The sequence below is a fragment of the Malaclemys terrapin genome, chromosome 3 (genome assembly GCF_027887155.1).
Source record: "Malaclemys terrapin pileata isolate rMalTer1 chromosome 3, rMalTer1.hap1, whole genome shotgun sequence".
In the NCBI taxonomy this organism is placed as follows: Eukaryota; Metazoa; Chordata; order Testudines; family Emydidae; genus Malaclemys; species Malaclemys terrapin.
Window position 1 is genome coordinate 10,112,761 of NC_071507.1, and position 23,091 is coordinate 10,135,851.

The following is a 23,091-nucleotide window of genomic DNA, read 5'->3' on the forward strand; positions in this document are numbered from 1 at the left end:
CCTTCTACTTCCAATGAGTCTGACTGATGATTTTTTTCCCCTTCCCACAACCTGATTTGGATATTAGGGTATGTCCTTTTAAAATGCCCACTTCCAAACAGATCCTGTCAAATGCGTCATCCGTCCCCACAACAGCAAGATGGCTTGCTTTCTCCATGTCTAGCTTTAGGTTGGGATTTTCAAAGGACCCTAAGGGAGCTTGAGCAGCTTTGAAACTTCCACCCTTTGTGGCTTTACTGATCCCACGGAACACTTCGATGCTGGCTTTCGCTTGTATCCCACCTGGGTGGTTTGCTCCAGACCAATGGAAATGTAGATTTCTTCTACTCCCAACAGAGTACAGCTATGCAGATAGAGATTACGTTGGAAAATCCTGAGAGATGCCGAATTCATTACAATTCCTATTGAATTCAGTGGGAGTTGTAGATACTCAGCAGCTGTTCAGAAACCTCTCACCATTTGACCCATTGATTTTAAGATCAAGTGAGCTCATCGGATTAGCGAGCTCCTAGGATTAATCCAGCATGTGTCAGATGCACATCATCCCCATGGCACAAGATGTGTAAAAAAAAAAAAAAAAAAATTAAATACTATGCAGCTATGCCCATTACCAGTGGTAATGGTCTACAGAGACTTGCTCCTCTATGCCGTGGGTACAAATCCAGGCCAAGTTTGACATGAAATACTCACTTTGTTTTGAATGCTTTTAGGTAGATTAGATACCAGCCTGGTTTGGAAAAGACAGGCAGCTCTTCATTATCAATGAGGAATGCAGTTCTTAACACACAACGTATTCTTCCTTTGCTTGTACCTTTGGATGAGAGTCTAGGCACTGGTTGCCTTGAGAGGTGCTCTGCTCTCTCGAATGTCTCTCTCACCTTTATTGTTTTGCTCTCAGTGCACTGAAAGAGCCTGTTCAGCGGTATGCATCTGACTGTGGGTCACCTGCCTAAAATACGTTTGAGAGGAAGTACGTCTTGGGAGTACATGCTCCTGAGGGGATTGGCATCAAAGTCTCACTTGGGAGCTCTGTGATCGCAATTTCGATTTGAAGAATCAGGATTAGCTTCCATATAAGAACGTCCAAAGGCTATTAGTTTCCATAGTAGCACTTGAAAAAAAGGCCTCCCTGAAAATAGATGATTTTTTGGTGAGACTGTGTGCATTTATGGAAAAGTAGGGTAGCTTGTCAAAATAGCATAGCTAATTATGAAGGGATAATAAGGTATATCTTTCTATTAGTTACTTTTCTAAATCATTGGAGTACAATATACTATTATAATAACAACTCTGATGCTTTAGACTTCTTCACATTGTCTCTTGGGAACTTTCCAAAACTTTAATCTTATTATTCTAGCGAGTCTTGGGAGCTGAGCAAGAAAAGAATACTTGTCAGATTCCCTGCTGACTTAATGAGCATAAGACACAGCTATATAGCCTACCTACAGATTCAGGATGTATTAAATACAGGATTTCTCTGAAAAACTGACTGTGTGAATAAGATTCTCTCCACAAAATCAGAGCTTGTGTTTAAGCCCTTAGAGAAATTCATCCCACTCGATATTCTCAATCTCTAATTTTTTTTATTTTATATTTTTGAGGCAGCCAAGAATGTTTAGCATATATAATGTATAATGAACATACATTTCAGGAGGGTTTAAAAAGAATTGTAGTACAATTGAGGGCATTAATTCAGTCACTTTACGTAGGGCAGCTGGGTAACAGAGAGCCCTAGTAATGAGGGTGCATTTTATTGTGTGTTTAATATCTGGTGTTTATAATACACTGTAGTTTCCTTTGTGGCTTCATGTCAGTGTGGAGCAGTTTGCTTTATGTAATTTAGTTCTTGCAATTTAGTTGAGTTTCGTAAGATTTTTGTAATGATCTTGAAACGATCTCCACTGCATTAATGACTGACCTTATATTGTAACGGTGAGAAGTACTGACAAAGCAGTCATTGTTCTTTCTCTACAGGTAAAAGAAATTGTAGCGCAGCACACTAAAGAGTGGTCAGAGATGATCAACACCCACAGTGCCGAAGAGCAAGAAATCCGGGATTTACATCTGAGCCAGCAGTGCGAGCTACTGAAAAAACTGCTGATTAATGCTCACGAGCAACAAACCCAACAGCTAAAGTTTTCTCATGACAGGTGAGCAGAGCAGTGTCATCATTCAGCATCCTGAGAACCCGTGCACGGGGGACGGGATTATCAGCATATAGCATCCTAGCAGTCAAATAAGTTATCAAAAGAAGAATTGAGGGATAATGGAGTAGATCCTCAGCTGGTGTAAATTGTCATAACGCCATTTACGCTAAGGAACTTGAATTCAAAAGGCCTGAACCAGAAAGATGCTGAGCGTTTGCAACGACCTTTTGAAGTTGATAGGAGCTGTGGGTGTGAAAACATTACAATTACCTTTTTTTTTTTCTGTGTAACTACCTCACAGTTGCACATTGTTTTAATAAAATATCACCTTGTAATCTCCAATACAAAGACGATGCTGCATGCCAGCATTCTCATTGCTTTTATATTTAACTGCACTGTCCACTTGAAATGAAATGAAATGCAAATAATAGTATGACCTATCTCTAATATAGCACTTTTCATCAGTAGGTCTCAAAGCACTTTACTAAGGGAGGTAAGTATCGTCATCCGCAGTGTTATACAGACACAGAATAGAAGCGGAGGAATTATCTCATTGCACAATCTGTGATGTGAGGAAGTCCACAACCATATGAATTTATTTAATATATACTATTTTTAAAAGACCTTCCTCAGCATTGGTCTGGTAGGAAGCCCAAAAAGCGTCAACGGCGTCACCTCTAAAGAAGCTAACTGAGATTATTTTTGATTTTAACAAAATTCCTGAATGAAATAATGTAGTACCTTAGCATAAGACAGAATCCATGCTGAGACCTGTGTGCTTCCATCCAACAGAGGAAATTGTCGCAGTGAAAGGTTTTAATATGCTCATCTTTATGTTACTCTCCAAATTAGCTCATTTATTCAAGCTGTCTAGGAATATGTTTGTTTATTTTATAATTAGATACTTTGTAAAGTATTATGAAATACATTAAAAAGACATTATTTTACAGATCCTAGTTCTGAGACCAAGCAGGGGAAGCGTCAGTCCCTAGTACAAGTTAGAACAGCCTTTGGGGTACTCTGTTATGCCGTTGCAAAAGCCCGTAAAGGAACCACAGCAATTTTGCTATCCACCGTCTTGCTTTCTGCTCCATTTTGTAATCCAGTATACTCTTTCTGATCTATTCGGCTAAATTATAGTTTCTTTCCTGGAGGAATAGTTCTTCGAATCTCTCTTGAAATGTTTTTATTTTCATTTCTGTACCTACTTCCTTTGTTCTCTTATCTACATTGGGCTAAATTTATCAGTGTGGGGAGATATCTTTACCAGGAAAATGTGTGTGTCACCTAGGCTATATAGAAATGTACTTTCTTCATCCTTTCCTCACAGTTCGTAGCTTTAGATTTAGAATTTTCACATCTCCATAGTATTTTAATGGTTCTGTATTATCTTTGGAAATAAGTTCTTAGTACTGAATTGCTTATTTAGAACAGTATGGTACAAATGAAAATGATTTTAAGTGCTGGTCTGATTTTTCAGAGGTGCCGAGCACAACACATTGATTTCTGTGCCTGGGTAAACTTTAAATAATGTTCTGTGCCATCCAGGTTAGAGATCTGTTTGGTTTTATTTGTTGCTGTCTCTGTATTCACCGCTTATCAAGGGATTTTTATCCAACCCATTTGTATAAAGATTTTCCTGCATGTCCACAAACCAGAATGCTTCTGAATGTGAAATATTGGATTGTTGATCATAATACCCAAAAGGGGCTTCATGCTTCATCACTTGTAGACTGTATAGAATACATGAAGCATATGTAACATCCAAGTGTCAGCTGAGCAAGACATATGGAAAATAAAGGATCATCTTGAGAATAGAAGGGGCAGTTGACAGTATGCTATTCTTTCAACCTCTCTATTAACTAGAGTAATGAGACATGCTGAATAGCTATCAAGACAGTGTACAGAGGGGTAGTAGAGAGATCGGTAATCTGAAACGATGCAGATATCTGCTGAAAAGTCGAACCTTTTCCACTCGTGGTGGAAAAAGCAATTACAGCTCACGCTTGGACTGACCGGATTCAAAGAAGAAAGCAGAAAACACAAAATGCTTATGACTGCAATTTGCAGATTGCCGTTGCACATTCAGGGGGGCTCTCCAACTCCAGGATGTCTGAGAACTCAGATGGCTCTCAGAAAGTCCAGCGGGCGTTGGCTCTGTCATTTAACTTTACTGAATTAGAGATACTGTGTTTGGAGCACATGAGAAATTAGAAAATCTGGGAGTCAAACTGACATTTCTGACTAAAATGCATCCAAGGTTAACTAAAATGTGTTGGTAATGAGTCAGAGAGAGAAAAACAAAAGTATTTTTTAAAACGGAGAGATTAGCAGATGAGTGGAGCAGTATTATTCAGAAAGCATCAAATTGTATTAAGTAAGATAAAATAGTGATAATATGATAATTGGCTTCAGTGGACTTTAATTGTTTTAATTAATTTTGTTTGTAAAGTGCTTTGAGATCCTCAGGTTTGAAGCATTAGAGGCATGCACAGAATTCTTTGAGGGGGTCAGAATTATTACAAATTGGATTGCAAATTCTCTGGGGCAGGAATTGTAACTTCCTAGGGGCAGGTATAGTACCTATCACAATAAGATCCTGTTCCAGCCCTTTGGATATTAATGCAAGGGATGAGCTTTAGATTCAAACCTGTGTCCCATATGGCAGCATGTTTTGCTGTCAGTGCCTGATCTGATCTTCTAAGCCCTGGTCTACATTGGGGTGGGGGTCGATCTAAGTTACGCAGCTTCAGCTACGTGAATAACGTATCTGAAGTCGACGTACTTAGATCAATTTACCGTGGTGGCTTCACCGCGGTGAATCGACTGCTGCTGCTCCCCCGTCGACTCTGCCTGTGCCTCTCGCCAAGCTGGAGTACAGGAGTCGACGGGAGAATGCTCGGGGATCGATTTATCACATCTAGACTAGACGCGATGAATCGATCCCCGCTGGATTGATCGCTGTCCGACGATCCAGCCCGTAGTGAAGACATACCCTTAGTCCCAGAAACAAATTATTCCTATTGATTCCAAGGGGAAGTGTATTTCCTGATATATTAAAATATCAGTTTGTTTGTTTCCAATTTGTCAGCAGTGCACTTAGCTAAGCTTGTGCATAGTTGTCATGGAAAAGATAAAGATGGTTACATATTGGTGGATGTTACTTTCTTCCATTATACTACATTTTGCAGCATAGGGAGAATTATGCCCCTTAACTGCTTTCTGTATAAAATTATTAATTTTATATATCAACCCCTAAAGCACTATAAATAAAAAATGAATTTTTCCATAACCGTTAAGACAGTGTGATTTTACGTGCTTTCAGACCTAAGACAGAAAATAAATGCTTATTCCGTATTGTGATTGTTTGCATAAGAAGTGCTGTTGATAGAATGAAAAATCTCTCTTAAGTATATTGTATCTTATTGTTGCTATAATACCACTGCTTTGAGTTTTGTATTGATATTGTATTGATCATTAAGAAATGTTTCACAATATAAAGCCTTGGAGAAGTAAAGGCTGCATCTTCATTAATATTCTTTTAGTTGAATGAAAATGTGTGGAAGTAAGCAAGGTGCAAAGTAAAATCACATTAATTAGTAGTTAGTGTATTTCACAGACAATAAAACATTTGAACTTGAAAGGATAGTTAGTAAACTTAACTATAAATGATTTTTCTGGCAGTATGTCACTACCTGCAAGCAATTTAGCAATATTTTCCTGTCAGACTCCTCCCCTTTTGTACTTACAAAAAAATTAAAATACCAGCTATTAATGTATAATCATTTTTATCTGTACTGTACTTAAACATTCACTGATACCTCATGGAAAACTTGGGAAAAAAACAGTCTGTCTAGAAACAACTGTGTGTCTAATGTACACATACCATAGGTTACCTAATTCTCTTGACTTCTTTTGTTCCTAAAGACATTTGTGTGAAACATTTCTTGCAGTAGGAACTCATCCATTCCTGCTGCAGATTCCTCACTTCAAGTCCTGATCCTCTCTGATGTCAGTCAGTTGAGGTGGCGATGGCTGTGGTGTCACAAATAACATATTGCAGTAGGACTTTGAGAAAGTGGACTAACCTATACGTGCATTAGTTTCCCCATCTGTAAAATACAGAAGAAAACGTCTTACCCTACAGGGGTAGAGTAAAACTTAATTAGTATTTTGTTGGTAAAGTGCTTTGAGAGCCTCAGGTTAGAAGCAAAGAAATTCTTGAGTGGATTAGAATTAGTACAGATTGGACTGTAAAATCTATGGGGCAGGAATTATAACTTCCTGTGGGCGGTCTAGCACCAAGCATAAGAGGACCCTGATCCTAGCTGCATCCTTTGGATGTTACTGCAATATTAATTATTATTATTATTACTTTACTGAAGATAAATTACAATATTCGTGCGAACAAGTAGTCTTTATCTTATTTACTCAGAATAGGAGCTTTGTGAAATCTAGGTAGCATTTTAAAAAAAACCACTCAGTACTGGCCTAACTTTGCTCCCATTGAGGTCAATGGTGAAATTCCCATCAACTTCAGTGGAAGTTAGGCTGGAGGTGAAAACTTTTAAAAGTGCCACCTAGTCTTTTTTTTCCTAACTCAGTTTTGTCATCTGTGCTGTTTTTGTTGCAATTGTTTTTTCTATAACTTCATCAACCTATACCAAACACTTGTTGAAGTTACAACACCAAATCATAAAAATCAGACAGATATGCCAGAACTAGCAAATGTTAATATTATTCGTCCTCTCCTCATACATTCTCTGCACAGAGTCTTTGTAAATGTATTGTGCAGTTTTAAAAGGCAAGTCACATTTCTTAAATTACTGAGAATAGCTCTAACTCAGTCAAATGTTCTAAACTACAGAGACAGCACTGTATTTTTGTAGCCTGTGTAATTCAAAGTGTAAAATGCTTAAAACCATTCTTCAAATTGTTTTCTCTATATCCTCCTGAGATTTGTAAGTGCTTGTTCAAACATACAGTCCAGTAGGAAGAAGACATTCTTTATATAGTCTGTTCTTTCTACTACTTTAATACTTCAGGGACAACTTTAGCCATTCTATAGAAAGGTATCAATAAGCTACCTTAACAACCATTAACTATCACATTTCAGTTTATAATTATTTTGTTCGTATTTCGCTAGGGAAAGCAAGGAAATGCGTGCCAACCAGGCTAAAATTTCTATGGAAAACAGCAAAGCCATAAGCCAGGATAAATCTATCAAAAATAAGGCTGAAAGGGAGAGGTAAGTGTCAGATCCATCTCTGAGAGGCGGTATAACTGATTGATCTGTGCACACATTGACTAAAGTATGCTTTGATGTGTGGGAAATGGCTTGTGTTTCTAATTGTTATGCTGTATATATTTTCGATGGCTGTTTCTGGACAATTTTGTGTGTGTGTAGATCATATAGTTTAGGCCCCAATCTTGGAAATACTAACAAAGGAGTGAACGTCACACCCACAAGTAGTGCCACTGACTACAACGGAACGAATCACACGGATAAAGTTATGCATGTGTGAAAGTGTTTCTAGAATTAGGACCTTAGTTTTTATTCACTGATCCATTTTTTCCCCTTTAAATGCTGTGCAGTATCACTTGCGACAGTTACATTTGCGTGTTGTTAAGATGCACTGAGAAGGCAACATTAAGACTTGGGTCTAGTTTTGGGTTAGCCTTGGGTTCAGAGAAGCAGGAGAGGTAGTGGGAAATGGATCAATGAAAAGGCATCCCATGGCCTTCACCCCTGCCCACTCCTGGCAGGGATGAGAGATGGAACAGGCATTCCAGAGGGAGCAGAAGGGAAGGTTATGGGGAAGAAAGGGGATAGGTGTGAGATTAGTAAGGGGCAAAGCCAGTTTTTTTTGGAGGGGGGAGGAATGCCAAAGAAAGGTGTGAGGGGTAGAGGAGCTGGGGCTGTTTTCTGACAGCGTAGGATCATTCATGTATTGATCCTCCAACCTTGGACCACAGCTTCCTCATTCACCTGGTGCTGACTGGTCTTATTCCCTGTTTGCGGAGCTCCAAGCCCCACTAGACCAGACCACACCTGAAGCTAGAAAGCCAGTCAGCATGTCTTCACTGCACATCTGGAAGCGCCATCCCTAGTTTTGATGTCTGAGCTCCAGACTTGGGAGACCAGAGGCACAGATTTCAGTGACCGCTTCTTGCATTTTCCCCGGGTTTGGGGCTGCACTTTTGTAGCTCTTTAAAATTCCATTTTAATCTAAAGTGTTCTGAATACACAGGTAGAAGCAATGTTCATATGATGATTTCCCATGAGCCTTCAAGGTTTCCATACGGCTTTGGACTTGCTAAATAGTTGAACATTTTCACCTTCTATTGCCTCCCCTGCATTGGGCTATTTTGATCCTAGGCCTTGAACTTGTTCCTTTTGAATGAACTGTGGAGTTTTACGGATTTCTAGTACAGACTGGAGACAGCAGTTCCCAGAGCCCTTGGTAATCATGTTCCAGGTTTATGAAAACCTTCTGCTTGACATTAAATTACTTAAGCTGTGTTTATATATAAAAATAGGCTGAAGACACTTCTCTTTTTCAGACTTTAGCAATTAGTCTAATTCAACTCTTTCAACTATTTTGTGTCAGCTCATTAGAATTCTTGCCATAAAAGGCACTTTACAGATGTGTATTATATGTAAACAGTAGTTACATACTTTTTTATTTATATGATAACTATAAAATATGGAAAATAGATCTTGTCCAACTAACTTTATCTTTTTTTGATGAGATTACAAGTCTGGTTGATAAAGGTAATAGTATTGACATAATTAACTTCTGTAAGGCATTTGACTTGGTACTGCACGACATTTTGATTAAAAAACTAGAACAATATAAAATGTTACTCATAGACTCATAGACTTTAAGGTCAGAAGGGACCATTATGATCATCTGGTCTGACCCCCTGCATGCTGCAGGCCATAAAACCGTCCCTACCCCTTCCCTGGACTCTGCTGTTGAAGTCCCCAATCCTGTTTTAGGTGACTTCAATCGGCAGAGACCCTCCTGCTAGAGATCCCTGCCCCATGCTGCGGAGGAAGGCGAAAAACCTCCAGAGGCTCAGCCAATCTGCCCTGGAGGAAAATTCCTTCCCGACCCCAAATATGGCGATCAGTAATACCCCGAGCATATAGGCAAGAGTCTCCAGCCTGACCCTTGTTGGCCATTATGCTGTTCATGTACCATTGCTTGGTTTTCCTTGACTACTATGTTTTACCATTAAACCATTCCCTCCATAAACTTATCTAACTTAATCTTAAAACCAGACAGGTCCGTTACATGGCACACATTAAATGGATTAAAAATTGGCTAAATGATAGGTCTCAAAATGCAACTATAAACAGGGAATCATCATTGAGTGGGTCTGTTTCCAGTGGAGTCCCGCAGGGATCGGTTCCTGGCCCTACACTATTTAACATCTTTATCAATAACCTTGAAGAAAACATAACATCATCACTGATAAAATTTGCAAATGACCCAAAAATTCGGGGAGTGGTAAATAAGGAAGAAGACACATCAATGACTCAAACTGGGCGCAAGCAAACAATATGTGTTTTAATACAGCTAAATGTTTGTTGCCTGATTTAAGGGGATGAATATTATTGCTTAGATAATATAGGTTATAGGCTCACTAATTAATATGATCAGAATATAATAAGGTTCTTGATCCAGAATCAGGCTACACAGAGTTTTGCAAGGACCCTTGGGATGTATGACAAGGACATTCATGCTGAGAGCAAAAACACAGCCGTAAAGACTTGTATTGAGATAAATGGAATAGTAATCCAGTGGGAAAATAATCGGAATGAACAAGGAATTAATATTGTTCTAGAGGCACATGTGGTATTATTTACTATAAAACTTCCTAGATTAACACGCTCACACCCTTCCTTGTAACCTGATGGTAAGAGACAAAGGACCAGCCTCACCTCTGGCATGTCAAAGGAGTCTGGTGGTCCACAGTTCCTCAGTTCTCAAGTGGAAGATGAAGAATTTAGGAGAAGCCAGACAACTAGAAAGCTATAGAAAGACCCAAGAGAAACGAACTTAAAACCTGACTACAACTGATTGACTAAACATGATGGTTTGTCTCTCTTATAGAGCCTGAGCACTACGTGCCCACCCTCCACATCCAAACTTAATTTTCTCACTCACATAATATCAGGGTATGCTTACTCTATAGGCTGGCATATCCATACGTATTAATGTCAATTAGCTCATTCTGTGACTTTCCACGACGTCCGTGACTTCTGCAGCAGCCAGTGTGGCTGACCCCAGGGCTGCCCAAGGACGTGGCTCCAGGACCAGCTGCTCAGGTGGTCCCGGGGACAGCCATACCGGCTACTGCTGGAGTGGCTCTGCAGTCAGCCGCACCGGCCTGAGTAGCAGCCCCGGGGGCGGCTAGAGCAGCCCCCAGCAGCTGGTGCAGCTGGCACTGCCCCCCCACCCACCAAGCAGCAGCCTCTGGGTCCCATCCCCCCTGAGCAATGGCCCCCTGGGGTGCCTCTTCCCCCCTCGAGTAGCGGCACGCCCAGGGAAACCCCCCAGCAGCAGTCCCTTCCCCCGCTCCCCCACAAGATTTAGTCAGGGGTAGTTATAGTGTAAGTCATGGACAGGTCCCGGGCGTGAATTTTTTTTTATTGCCCGTGACCTGTCCATGACTTTTACTAAAAATACCCATGATTACATTGTAGCCTTAGTCATGATGGCTAATTAGCTGAACATGAGCTCCCAGTGCTATGCTGTGGCCAAAAGAGCTAATGTGATGTTGGGATACATAGACATGGGAATCTCAAACTGCAGTAGAGAGGTTATTTTACCTCTGTATTTAGCAGTGGTGCAACCACTGCTGGAATAGTGTGTCCAGTTCTGGTGCGCACCATTCCAGAAAGATGTTGATAAATTGCAGAGGGTTCAGAGAAGAGCCATGAGAATGATTAAAGGATTAGAAAACCTGCCTTATAGTAATAGACTCAGGGAGCTCAATCTATTTAGCTTAATAAAGAGACAGTTCAGGGGTGACTTGATTATAGTATATAGTATAGTATAGTAAGGACCTACGTGGGCAACAAATGTTTAATCATAGGCTCTTTAACAGAGAAAGGCATAACACAATGGCTGGCAATTGAAGCTAGACAAATTCAGACTGGAAATACTGCCTACATTTTTAACAGTGAGAGTAATTAGTCATTGGAACAATTTACCAAGGGTTGTGGTACATTCTCCATCCCTCAGAATTTTTAAATCAAGATGGGATTTTTTCTAAAAGATTTCCATTTTGAAAAAGGTCTGTGGCCTGTGCTATACAGGAAGTCAGACTAGATGATGACAACGGTACCTTCTGGCTTTGGAATCTATGAATCGCACCGTGTGATGAATTAGTTAAAATATCTTTTTAGTCATGATAATCAGTATGAGTTTTAATAATTGTTAAACCCTGTTAGAAGATGGTAAATATAAACTACTGCAAATGGATTAATAAACTCCTCAATTAAATGGATCACTCTAGATTGAGGATCAAGGCAAACTTAGTTTGCAATAATCTTGATCAGTTTCTTCAAACCCTCTTAGTCACAGCATCCAAGCTAGCCAGAAACATTAAATATAATGTAAAGACTTAAGGCCGGAGTAGGGCCTTTCTCTGCAATTAGTCCCACTGACTTCAGTGGAGCTACTCACAGTCTAAGGTAGTGCATAAAGGGTGGCAAAATAAGCCCCTAAGTTATCTATCTCCTTATCATTGACTCAAATATGTGGTTTTGGCTCTTGGACTTAATAAATCCTCAAGCACAATATCCTTTTTTTCTTTTTCAGGCGAGTAAGAGAACTAAACAGCAGCAACACTAAAAAGTTTCTGGAAGAGAGGAAAAGGGTAAGTATAATTTTGCTAAGAAACCAAAAGTGTGTGTACGTGATTTGTTGGCAGGAACCTCACCTCTTGAGTCACATACACCGAGCTTCTGCACAGCATTTTGAAAACTTCAGTTACTGTAGCTCAACGACAGTGATGATTTCTACTGACTTGAGAAACTAGAGACTCAGGGTCATTCTCAAACTGAATTTCAAGGTCTCTCTTCACCAGCAAGCTGACCCAGGGCCTACTCTTGAACGTCTAAATCCTGACTGAAATCTGTGGGCATTTTATCTGAATTCACCTTTCCATTTACCTGAATTAGGAATTGGCTCAAAAAATGGATTTTTGTCACTGTTTTCTATCGCATTCAAGTCAAAATCTTAAGCAGAGTTTAAAATCACATTTAAGTAACATGTGCAAAGCAGGTATAACTCATTAGTATGATGTTTGAATTAAGATAGTTGTATATATTTTAGATCTGTTAAACAGTAAACTATCCAGAGTGGGGACCATGCCTCCTTCTAATGTTTTGTATAGCACTGTGAACACCAGCCCATAACTAATATTCTTTGGAACCTATTTATCCATTTTTAAAAAAAATAATTTGTGATACATGTCACCTGTATTATCTTCTCTTGTTTGTAGCTAGCAATGAAGCAGTCAAAGGAAATGGATCAGTTGAGAAAAATTCAGCTTGAGCATCTAGAAGTCTTGGAGAAGCAGAATGAGCAGGTATTTTATTTGAAAGGGTTACAAGACACGTGAGTTACTAAATTAAAAGAGAGTAAGAGTACAGTTCCATTTGTAGGGTACATCTACACTGTAGCTGGGAAGTGTGATTCCCAGCTTGGGTAGATGTACATCCACTAGCTCTGTTCAAACTAGCACCTAAAAAGAGCAATGTGGTTGAAGCAGCTTGGGCTAGCCACCCTACCGTGTACCTAGGAGGTTCGGGAGGATTGTACTTGGGTAGCTAACCTGAGTTGCACCTGGTGCTGCCACAGCCACACTGCTAGTTTTAGAGGCCAGCTCGAGCAGGGGGTGGGGGTGTGTGTGTGTGTGTGTGTGTGTGTGTGTGTGTGTGTGTGTGTGTGTGTGTGTGTGTGTGTGTGTACCCACACTGGAATTACACCTCCCAGCTGCTGTGTAGACCTACCCCTAGTTCTTCCGAGTGTGAGTCACCGGTGAGATTGGCTCCAAACAGTTTTTATTTTTACCCGCTCACCCTTTTTGGGAGTTGAAAATGTAGGATTGGAAGGACTTCAAACGGTATGGAATTCTGTCTTGGTTCAGATAACCATCTAAAACTTGGCTGTTATCCAAAGCTCATCCTCCAACCTGTTCAAACCTCATGAGACTGGAAGGTTAGGCAGGACGGCTCCCAGAATTCCAGTACATTCATAGTCAGCCCTCAAGAAAACCTTTTCTCTTAGTATTTTGGCACTTCTGTTTCCAGGCCTGGATGGAAAATAGGAGCGAAAAAAATGCTCAAAATATCTCAAAACCTCCAAAGGTTTTGGTTTTGGGTCCTGTTCTAAAAATTGGTGACAGTTCCAGGGTTTTATCAGAACCAGTTTGCCCTTCTCTGGTTAAAATACCATGTTACTTTCTGCTGGTGAGAAGAAAATAATTCTTGAAAACTGGCAGTCATCTTTTAAAAAAAAAAAATCAAATTTTATTCCTGGTGGAAAACTCTTTTCCTTAGTGATTCCCCCTGCTGCAAGGAGCAGCCAGCAGAACAATAATTATCATACAAGCTCAATTGCCAGGTGGGCCTCAGTGAAGTAGGAACTCAAGGGTGGACTATGCAAGTATGTACCCAGTAAGGTGAGAGAACTAGAGGTTGGATGTAGTGGTTGTCACCTTCAAGGATTATGAATTTATTTCCTACGTTTTTCACTAAATTTTCCAGAACTTGAACTGTGCTGATAAAGCACATGCACTATGCTAGATTCACTCCAGGGAGGTAGAATTTCCGTCCCAGTTGCCTCCTCCATCATCTAGCACAAAGTGGTCTGAATCCAGCGATGTCCATCATGTACACACAGCCAATCAAAGTGCACCGTGTGAATACATGAGAAAAAATATGTAATTATGCTACCCTGACTGCAGTACTGCTGCAATCTGATTGGTTCAGACAATTCCCTTGCAGTGTAAATTGTACTAGTTGACAAAATAATGTATGAAGATTAAGGGCCAAAGCCTACTTACACGTCAGTGAGAGTCTTTAGATCCAGCACAATATAAAGACAAGAGAGCAGGATTAGGGCTGAGCTTTTAACGTAAACTCAGTAATTCCTTACTTTTGAGTATCTGATTTTGAGTGTTTGATTTCCCATCCTTAGAAAGTTGCCTCAGTGTTAATTATTCTGCATGGAATTTATCATACAGAGTTATCATAAAAGGCTCTGAGACTGATTCTGGGGTCATGCTGGTTTCCCACAGATGTAACTCCATGACTTCACTGGATTTACTTGTGATGTACACTAGTATGAGTATGAGGAGAATCAGGCCCAGAGCACTGATACCTGGCTAATGGTCATATGTGTTCCAGTTAACTGGATCAAAACTTCTCAAGTTATTAAATATCCCTTCCACGTCATACTGGTGGAGATATCTTTCATAGCAGATGTACAGTGCAGACTAATACAGTGCAGTGAGTGGAAACACACTTCAGCATAAAATATTATGCATTCACATTCATTAGACTTTTGTTTTATGTATTCTTTTCTTGCATTCATTCCTCAATCTCACTTCAGTTTTCATTCATTTTATTTGCTTCTTGTTGTATTACTCAATTTTGACATTATTATTTTTGTACAAACAGCTTTTGAAATCCTGTCATGCAGTGTCTCAAACACAAGGTAGGATTGATCTATATTAAGCAAGCTACTATTTCAATATGCTTTCCTTCTAAATTAAATCATTCTCATTGGAGCACTCTTTGTAAATGCAACCACTGGGAAATACCATTAACATAATGAATACACTGTTAAATATTTAGTATGCATAAATATTATTAAGAGTCTGACATAGTAACAGTATTTTATGCTCTAGCATCTCAGACCCCCAGATACATTCTTATAGTAACGAGGACAGGAAACTTAAAGAATGATTTGTATTGTTATATTTTCAGTAGTTAGTTAAAGACATGCTTGAAATTCTAAAGTGTGTCTCTAAAAAGCATCTACTGATTAAGGAAACTATTTTAGTGTTAAAAGTAACAGAGGGTCCTGTGGCACCTTTAAAACTAACAGACTTTAAGACTAACTGTTAGTCTTAAAGGTGCCACAGGACCCTCTGTTACTTTTTACAGATTCAGACTAACACGGCTACCCCTCTGATATTTTAGTGTTGACATATATATGACTAACTGCTAATGCTGATAGACAGACAAAGCCAGATTTTCCACATACTTATTATTCTTATGCTAATATAACGCCGCACTAAAAATAGCTAGAAATATATTAGATAGCTAGAAATAGCTTTTTAGAGGCTAAAGAAAAGAGGCTTCCAGCTATTGGGAATCTGTTAATCACACTATTGTAGCTTCCCTGTTATAGCTTCCTAATAACCATCACTCATATTAATCCCTTCTCTCAACAGCTGTAAAATATTTGTGTTAGATTTAAACAGCCAGTTGTTGAATTTTGCCTGAATTTAATGACCTGCTTAAATCTTCAGTCGATAATTTACTGGGGTCCCATCCTCAAACCCAGTCTATCCACATCTACTGTAACTATACTGAGTTAGAGATAGACATTTATACAAAGCATTAATTTGGCTGGCAGCCAGCACTCTATCCGTGATGCACTCAGTCCTGTGAGGTGCTGAGTACCCTCAAATCCCATTGAAGATGAGGGCACACAGCACCTTGCAAATTGAACGCATAGGTCTCATTAACTACGTGAATTCGTATTGACTCCAAGTACTTACTTCTGCAAAGCTCATCTACAAGTATCCTATTCATGTGTTCACTTCAGAATGCAGTGGCTCACCGTCGGTTGATAAAAACCGGCAGCCTGGCCATATGGTGTAGGGTTATTCTGAACTAAATTCACTTTACAGCAACACCCTTCTGGCTAAACTAATCTGCAAAACAGTTACAGGGCTTTGCTCGTGAGATACAGAATGGTCCAGTGGTAAAACCACTGGCTTAGAACTTGAGAGCCTGGGGTTCCAGTCTCTGCTGTGCCCGAGACTTCCTGTATGACCATGGGCAAGGACAAGTCACCTCCGACCTGTCTACATGATCATTTGGTTTGTGGCAAGCTGGGGTATAAAACTACCCTGCTGCTCTCGAATTGTCTGGGTGGACCCTGCTGACACCTATTAACAATTCACTAATGTGGTTTGATCTAGTCCTATTTGAAATGAACTAAGGTGCATCAGCAGGCTCCACATGGACAGTTAGTGCATAGCAGGCTACTGTGGGGTAGATTCACACCACAGCTTTCTGTGAACTATATTTTCATGTAGAAAAGCCCTTAGTCTCTCAGTGCCTCAGTTCCCCCTCTGTAAAATGGGGATAACATTACTTCCCTCCCCACTGGGATGTTGGGAGGATGAAGATTATGAGGTGCTCAGGTATTAGGGACCACATTAGCACTTCAGAGAGACACTTCAGTTACTAAGAAATAAATACAAGCTGTGTCAAACAGTTTGCATTTTAGCTGGAATTTCATTTCACTTGCACAATTCACACACTGAGTGAACACAGCAAGTCAGTTCTAGTATTTCAGAAAAGGCTGTACACATTGATTCATTTATTAATGTTATGTTTCCATATTTTCATCTACAAATTATTTCATTTATTTCAAACTTTAAAGTCATAGGAACGTAAAGTGCGATTACAAGGCATTTATAATATTTAATACAGTTGCCTTTGGTGTTATAATTAGCTGAGTATACAAAATATGATGGTGAAATGCACAGAGCTAACTCTTCAGAGAGGGGTACATCTGTAGCACCTACACAAACCCACGTGTACTTTTGCAAAATAGGTAAGTGTGCATCTAAATTACAGTTTTGGGCCTTCATTTGCCCAGTTTTACATCTGGAAATACCTGTTTGCATGCACCGAATATGTAACTCCCTGAGTAGGAGCTGCTTTATTGAGTTAGATAAAAAATGCCTATCCCAAGTGATAGGCACCTTTACAACTTATCAGAATACACAATTCACACAGTAAGGCAAATCCAGCAACCACTCCTCCCTGTATAGCAGCAGCGGAGCGGCCACTCACACTGGGGAAAAGATTGGCATATGGGAGATGCGAGGGTATTTTCAGTCTTAAGACATCCCCTATCCCCAGAAGACTGGCTGTAAAAACAGACTGGACAGCATATTCAGGTAATTTTGGATCAGGATGATAAGTGAGTTTCCAAATTGAAGGGTCCTCATGGAAAATGCACAGGGGTAGGTGCCGCCACCCCCCTCCCCCCCCACCCACACACACACACTTTGAACTGAGGGGTAGCCTCTCAAGTCGGTAGGTCCCAAGCAATTTAGGGCATTAGAGGGTATAAATAACACCTTTAACTCTATTTACAAACCAAGAACGTGTATTGAAATATATTGCTTAATGAGTGGGCTACTACCATCTGTGCCAGCATCAGTTTCCAGGTGGATTCAAGGTGTAGCCCCATGTACAGTAGCCTAAGCTTGAGGCAACAAAAGCACGGAGGCCAGAAGCAAGAGCTACAGCCAAAATAAACAGATAAAATCACTAAGCTAGATGAAACCCTCTTGGACACCATAAGGAAGATGTCAACATCTCTGCCATCAGTAAGTCCAATAATCGTTCACACCAGTCATTGTCTTTCCTTGGCCAGCAGAAAATGGGTCCAGATGATCGGTTGTAACCCTTAGTTTCCCAAGCAACACCAGTCCAAACTCAACCAGGGCTGATCTAGTGTGTCTCCAAGACATTGTGCCATTTCCAGACACAGTTCAGTCAGAAACAGCATGATTTTCCTCCATACAATGTGAGGCTTTCAGATGCATTTTACTGTGTGTCTTTGAAAAGTTGCCCATAAATCCTAGGAATGTTTCCTCGTATTTGGTAACTTATAAGCGCCAGCAGAAAATTAACAGCGATGTTTGAAAATATGCAGATTTTTTTCTGAGAGGGGGAGAATGGTCACATTACATATATTCCACTCAAATACTATTGTGCTGAAAATGTATTTGATTTTGAACACAAGCTTTAGTATGATACTCCATGATGAAACAACGTGATTATTTTGGATTACAGGCAAAGGAGATGCAGCAGATGGTGAAGCTGGAAGCAGAGATGGACCGCAGGCCAGCAACAGTAGTCTAAAACTCCAGCATGCAAACTGAAGCCAGGAAAGCCAGTATCCATAAAATTCCAACCATCGTTGCTGAGGGGGGAAAGTGGGCTTTTTTGCTCTTTTCCCTTCAGTTTAAACAAAGTGTAGACACAGACCACCAAGTCTTAAGGTTTTGCATATTCCTTTTTAACACTGAGTACTGAAATTCTCTTATTGAGCAAAACACTATTAAAAAAAGGCACAACACATTTTAAAGTCCAGTCCTGTACTCCCCGTTCAGGAAACCTTCCATTCATCTCAATGGGTGTTTTTTCCTGTGTCAGGATTGTTGGCGCAGGGCCTTAAAATACAGCACCCTGTTTCTTTTATTTTAACATAAGCTCAGATGGTAACACAATCATAATCAAAACAACATGCTATTTACCATTTTTATTCTCATGCTTGGTATGTTATTGTATTAGCCCCAATCCTGCAAGATGCTGTGAGCTAGGAGGCACTCAGCAACTCATGGCATCAAGCCTTTTAAATGGATCTGCTACTAAATAATAATAAAACAATCATCAGCTTCATCTGAAAGATATAGTCTCTTCTGGTGATTCTTTTCTATTGCACGCACATTTTTGAGCTGCAGCAAACTGTAAGCAATTGAAAATTAGCTGCATATATTGGAAAGTACAAATATCTAAACTCATCAGCAGAATTAATACACTGGGATAACAGTGATTTTGCAAGATATTTCCCCATTAAAATTATGCCCTCAGCAAGTGCCATATCAACTTTATCATTCCTGACAGAAGCTAACATACTGTAAAAGTTGTTGAAATGGTTACCATAGTAGAAATACATTGTTTTGTGCCAAAACTAATCAGTGCTCTAAAGTTAAAGGAATTATGTGTTAGGCACTTTAAGAAAAGTTTACATCATCCATTGCTTGTATAGAAATTGCATTTTGATCCTGTTGCTGCAGATCCCAGATATTATAGTTCATTGTATCTTAAAGATTGTTAAATGACTATTGGCAAAAAGTTTGTAACTGTGAAAATGTAAAAAGTATTTATACACTTTAAATCACAATATTGTAGAAAATCACCTAAATGTTGCCACTGACAAAATGAGTAAACTGAATTACTAGAAATGTTTGCATGTGATACAATCACCAGTTATGACTTTAATGCCAACCGTATGACCACAGTCATTCTATTAGTCAATAAATACAGATTAAATGTATGTCACCAAATATTATTTGATTCATTCTGAAGACTTTTAGCATAACAAGACCTATATATATATATATGTATATGAATTATGTGGGCATTCTTGATACTTCAAGTTCTAGTTAAAAGAAAAGTACATAACTAATTTAATTTTACACAAAAATATTTATGCAGATTTTCAGAATTTCATATCAGGAATAACCTTTTTATGTCTGTTAGATATGAAAACAATTTGCTACAGTGTTAATTTGCATGTTCTTAAAGCCTGCTGTAGTTATATTGAAGAACAATGCATGTAAGCATTCTGCTTGGAATTTGCCCATGCTGCCAATACAAAGGAGACTGCATGGAAAACTGGTAGTTTAGAACAAATCAGATTACTGATTTCATTATACTAAGCACCAATTAAGTTGTTGTATATGCTTGTACAAACCAATTCTACATATTCCTATAAACAAATTAAATGAAAAGAGATTGTTATTGTCAGTTCTGAGATGAAACTTTCAACTTCTCTAATAAAAACGTAAAAATAAATACAATTCTCATCAGTGTGATCGATTTATACAAGAATTTCAAGATACCCCTACTTCAAAATGGAGCACACCATGTAAAGTATCTACCATAAATTCCTGTCAAGGTGCCCATACTATAAACATATTCATACCAGTTATTTGTTCAAGGGATTCTTAGTTCAGTTATTTTAAAAGTTATGAATACTGCGCTCTGCTAACACAAGGAGCATTATGTGGACGTGATCCATCAATGTCATTAAAGTGACTTATGATCAGTGACATAATTTAAGTTGACTTAACTCTGTAGTGTAGACATGGCCTTTCATCTGCGGAGGTGTTAACTACCCTCTTCAACTTGAATGGTCTCTGACAACATGCATAACTCTTGTGCTCACTCTGTTCCACCTTGTATTTAGCTGTGACACACTGAATACCTTTCCCAGACCTAAAGAAGAGCTCTGTGTAAGCTCAAAAGTGTGTCTCTTTCACTCACAGAAGTTGGTCCAATAAAATATTACCTCACCTACCTTGTCTCTCTAATGTCCTGGGATTATCACAGCTACAACTACAGTGCAAATCTGTGAACTGATGTCAGATCCTTAAAGACTTTAATGAAGCCAAATTCCAGAGAGCCACAGTACAGAGCCGACGTGGAGTCTAGTTGCAACTGGACACACTGGTACTTCTATCTAGACTGCTGAAAGACTAATAAAAGGAAACACATTTTCACACAGTGCACAAGTAGCCTATGGAACTCACTATCACAAACTATCCTGGAGGCCAAGATCCAAAAAAAGATTGGGCATTTATATGGATAACAAGAACATGCAGAGTTACAATGACAGGGATTAAAAGCAGCAACACCCCCCCCAAAAAAAAAAATAATTGAAAACAGTTTAATTCCTCAGGTGATAAACCCTCCCATAACGGATGGGATTAGGAAGAAACTTTCCTCATAAACCTGCTGACTCTTAACTTTTCCTGTGCTCTCCTCTGAAGCATTGCTGGAAACAGGATAACGACTTGTATTTATATAGTGTCTTAAATATTCAAAGCACTTTGTAATCCCCAAATTACTATTTCCGTGCTACTGGTAGGGAAACTGAGGCAGAAAGATTAAAGGTAAGATTTTCAGAATAGTCTATGGGACCTGAGAAGCCTGACCCCCATTTTCAAAAGTGACTTAGGGCTAGATTCACAAGGGGAAACCAAAGCTCAGCATTGCAGTGCCTAACTTTTAGGTACCCAGTGGAACTCACAAACCCAGATTTAGGTGCCCAGGTTCCCTATACAATACAGGGGGTGAGTTAGACACCTTAGAATGGGATCCACAAAAGTCGGCGTGCTGAGTGGAGAGCCACCTGACCTAGCCCATAGTCGAGGCCAAGGAGACGGGTGTGTCCTAAGTCTCAGAGAGTTAAGTGCCTAAACTGGAGCAGAAGGGAGATGCTTAGCTCTGCTCGGGATTCAAAACCAGCAGTGCTCTCCTGGAGTCAGGTGCATAAGCCATTTCTTGCAAGAAAGGCAATGGTAAACCCAACTCCACACCAAGAGCTAGGGAGCAAGAATGACCTCCCTTATAACCTTTAAGCCAGTGTTAAAGGTTAGGGTACTCACTGAGGATATGGGAGACCCCTGTTCAATTCCTCCCTGTGCCTGATGAGCTAGGATTTGAAGCTCCCACTGTGCAGATGACTGCCCCAACCACTGGGCTATGGGATATTCTGATGTGGGTTTCTCTCCTCCTGTCAAAGCTGTTCCACTTGTGTAAATAATTAAATATGCAGTGGGCCAGAGAGCATGTGAGAAGGACTCCATAGCCCACTGTTTAGGACACCCACGTAGGATGTTAGGAGACCGATATTCAAACACCTCTCCTCATCAGGCAGCCGGGAGAAACAAACAGGTCTCCCACATTTTGGATGAGTATCCACATTGGGCTAAAGGTCCTCCTGCTTCCTTCGCATTTTGTATAGACAGGCAAGGTCTTAGCACACCTACTAGATCAAGCCCTGCAGGCAAGATAAGTAGGGCGATGCCTATTTTGAGAATCCTGCTGCAGCTTAGGCAACATATAGGTGTCTGAGTACCTGCCCAGCAGCAGAAACTTATATGCCCCAGGGACTTTTGCAGCAAATAAATTAGGTGCTTAAGGAATTTAGGTACCTCCAGAGTTAAGTGGCAGCTGAGCAGTGGTTTTGTGAATGCCAGTGACACCTACATCCATTTGTGAACCTGGCCCAAAGCATCTAAGGTCCTTTTGAAAATGGGAATGAGGTTTCTAGGTAACTTAGAGGGAAATGTTTAAAATCTCCCCGGATCACGTCTGTGGCAGAGCCTGGATTGGAATTTGAGACATTTTTGACTCCCAACCTGTATTCAGTCCATCAGGCTACATTTCCTAACTGGATGGATCCAATGCAAACAGTTTTAAACCCATCCTTAGTATTTATAGACTAATTAAAGGATGGTGAGCCAGGGTGATAAAAGAGGGAGTCATAGTCAGTCAACAATGACGAATAGCTCCACAAAAGAAGTCAGCTTTGAAGGATGACAGCACCCCCAAAAATATTCACTTCACACAATAAGATCTGTTTAATTCTAGGTGTGCTTAAGTCATGTGTTTCTTTGAGACTCTGTTCCATGTTAAATGTAAATTTGAATATAAAGGTAATATATATAACATATATAATTCACACTTTAGGCTTAAACCGGCATTTTTATTGGCAGGAAATGAATTGTCCACACCTTCTACAATTACCAGAATAATCTATGAAAGGACATTCTGTTCCTCAACAGCCAAATGATAAATCAGGTTCACTTTTTCATAATAATATGCTATGGGTTCTGGGAAGATAAATAACCTTAGTAAAACTCAGAAAATGGAACAGAGAAAAATTTGAGCCAGCCAGGGGCCTAACTACAGTTTGATCTCTCAATGGGGTAAACCTGGAGTAGCGCATTGAAATTAATGGACTTCCCCCACTGCAAATCCTGTATAAATGAAATCAAAATCTGGCCCCAACTCTCTAAGAGCACTTGTGTG

The 23,091-nt window shown here is 39.7% G+C and overlaps 1 protein-coding gene across 5 annotated transcripts in view; it reads left to right on the top strand.

The window, feature by feature from the left end:
* PLCB4 (phospholipase C beta 4) overlaps positions 1-20,072 on the top strand; it is a 322,471-nt gene extending 302,399 nt beyond the window's left edge. For 4 of the 5 annotated variants that reach the window (XM_054022803.1, XM_054022801.1, XM_054022799.1 and 1 more), the window contains 6 exons: positions 1,975-2,150; positions 7,294-7,395; positions 11,984-12,041; positions 12,669-12,755; positions 14,851-14,887; positions 18,280-20,072. In XM_054022803.1, the coding sequence (XP_053878778.1) occupies positions 1,975-2,150; positions 7,294-7,395; positions 11,984-12,041; positions 12,669-12,755; positions 14,851-14,887; positions 18,280-18,368 (549 nt within the window). In that variant the 3' untranslated portion in view covers positions 18,369-20,072. The remainder of the gene's footprint in view (positions 1-1,974; positions 2,151-7,293; positions 7,396-11,983; positions 12,042-12,668; positions 12,756-14,850; positions 14,888-18,279) is intronic. The other variant, XM_054022802.1, reaches the window with a different exon arrangement.
* Positions 20,073-23,091: the final 3,019 nt, after the last annotated feature.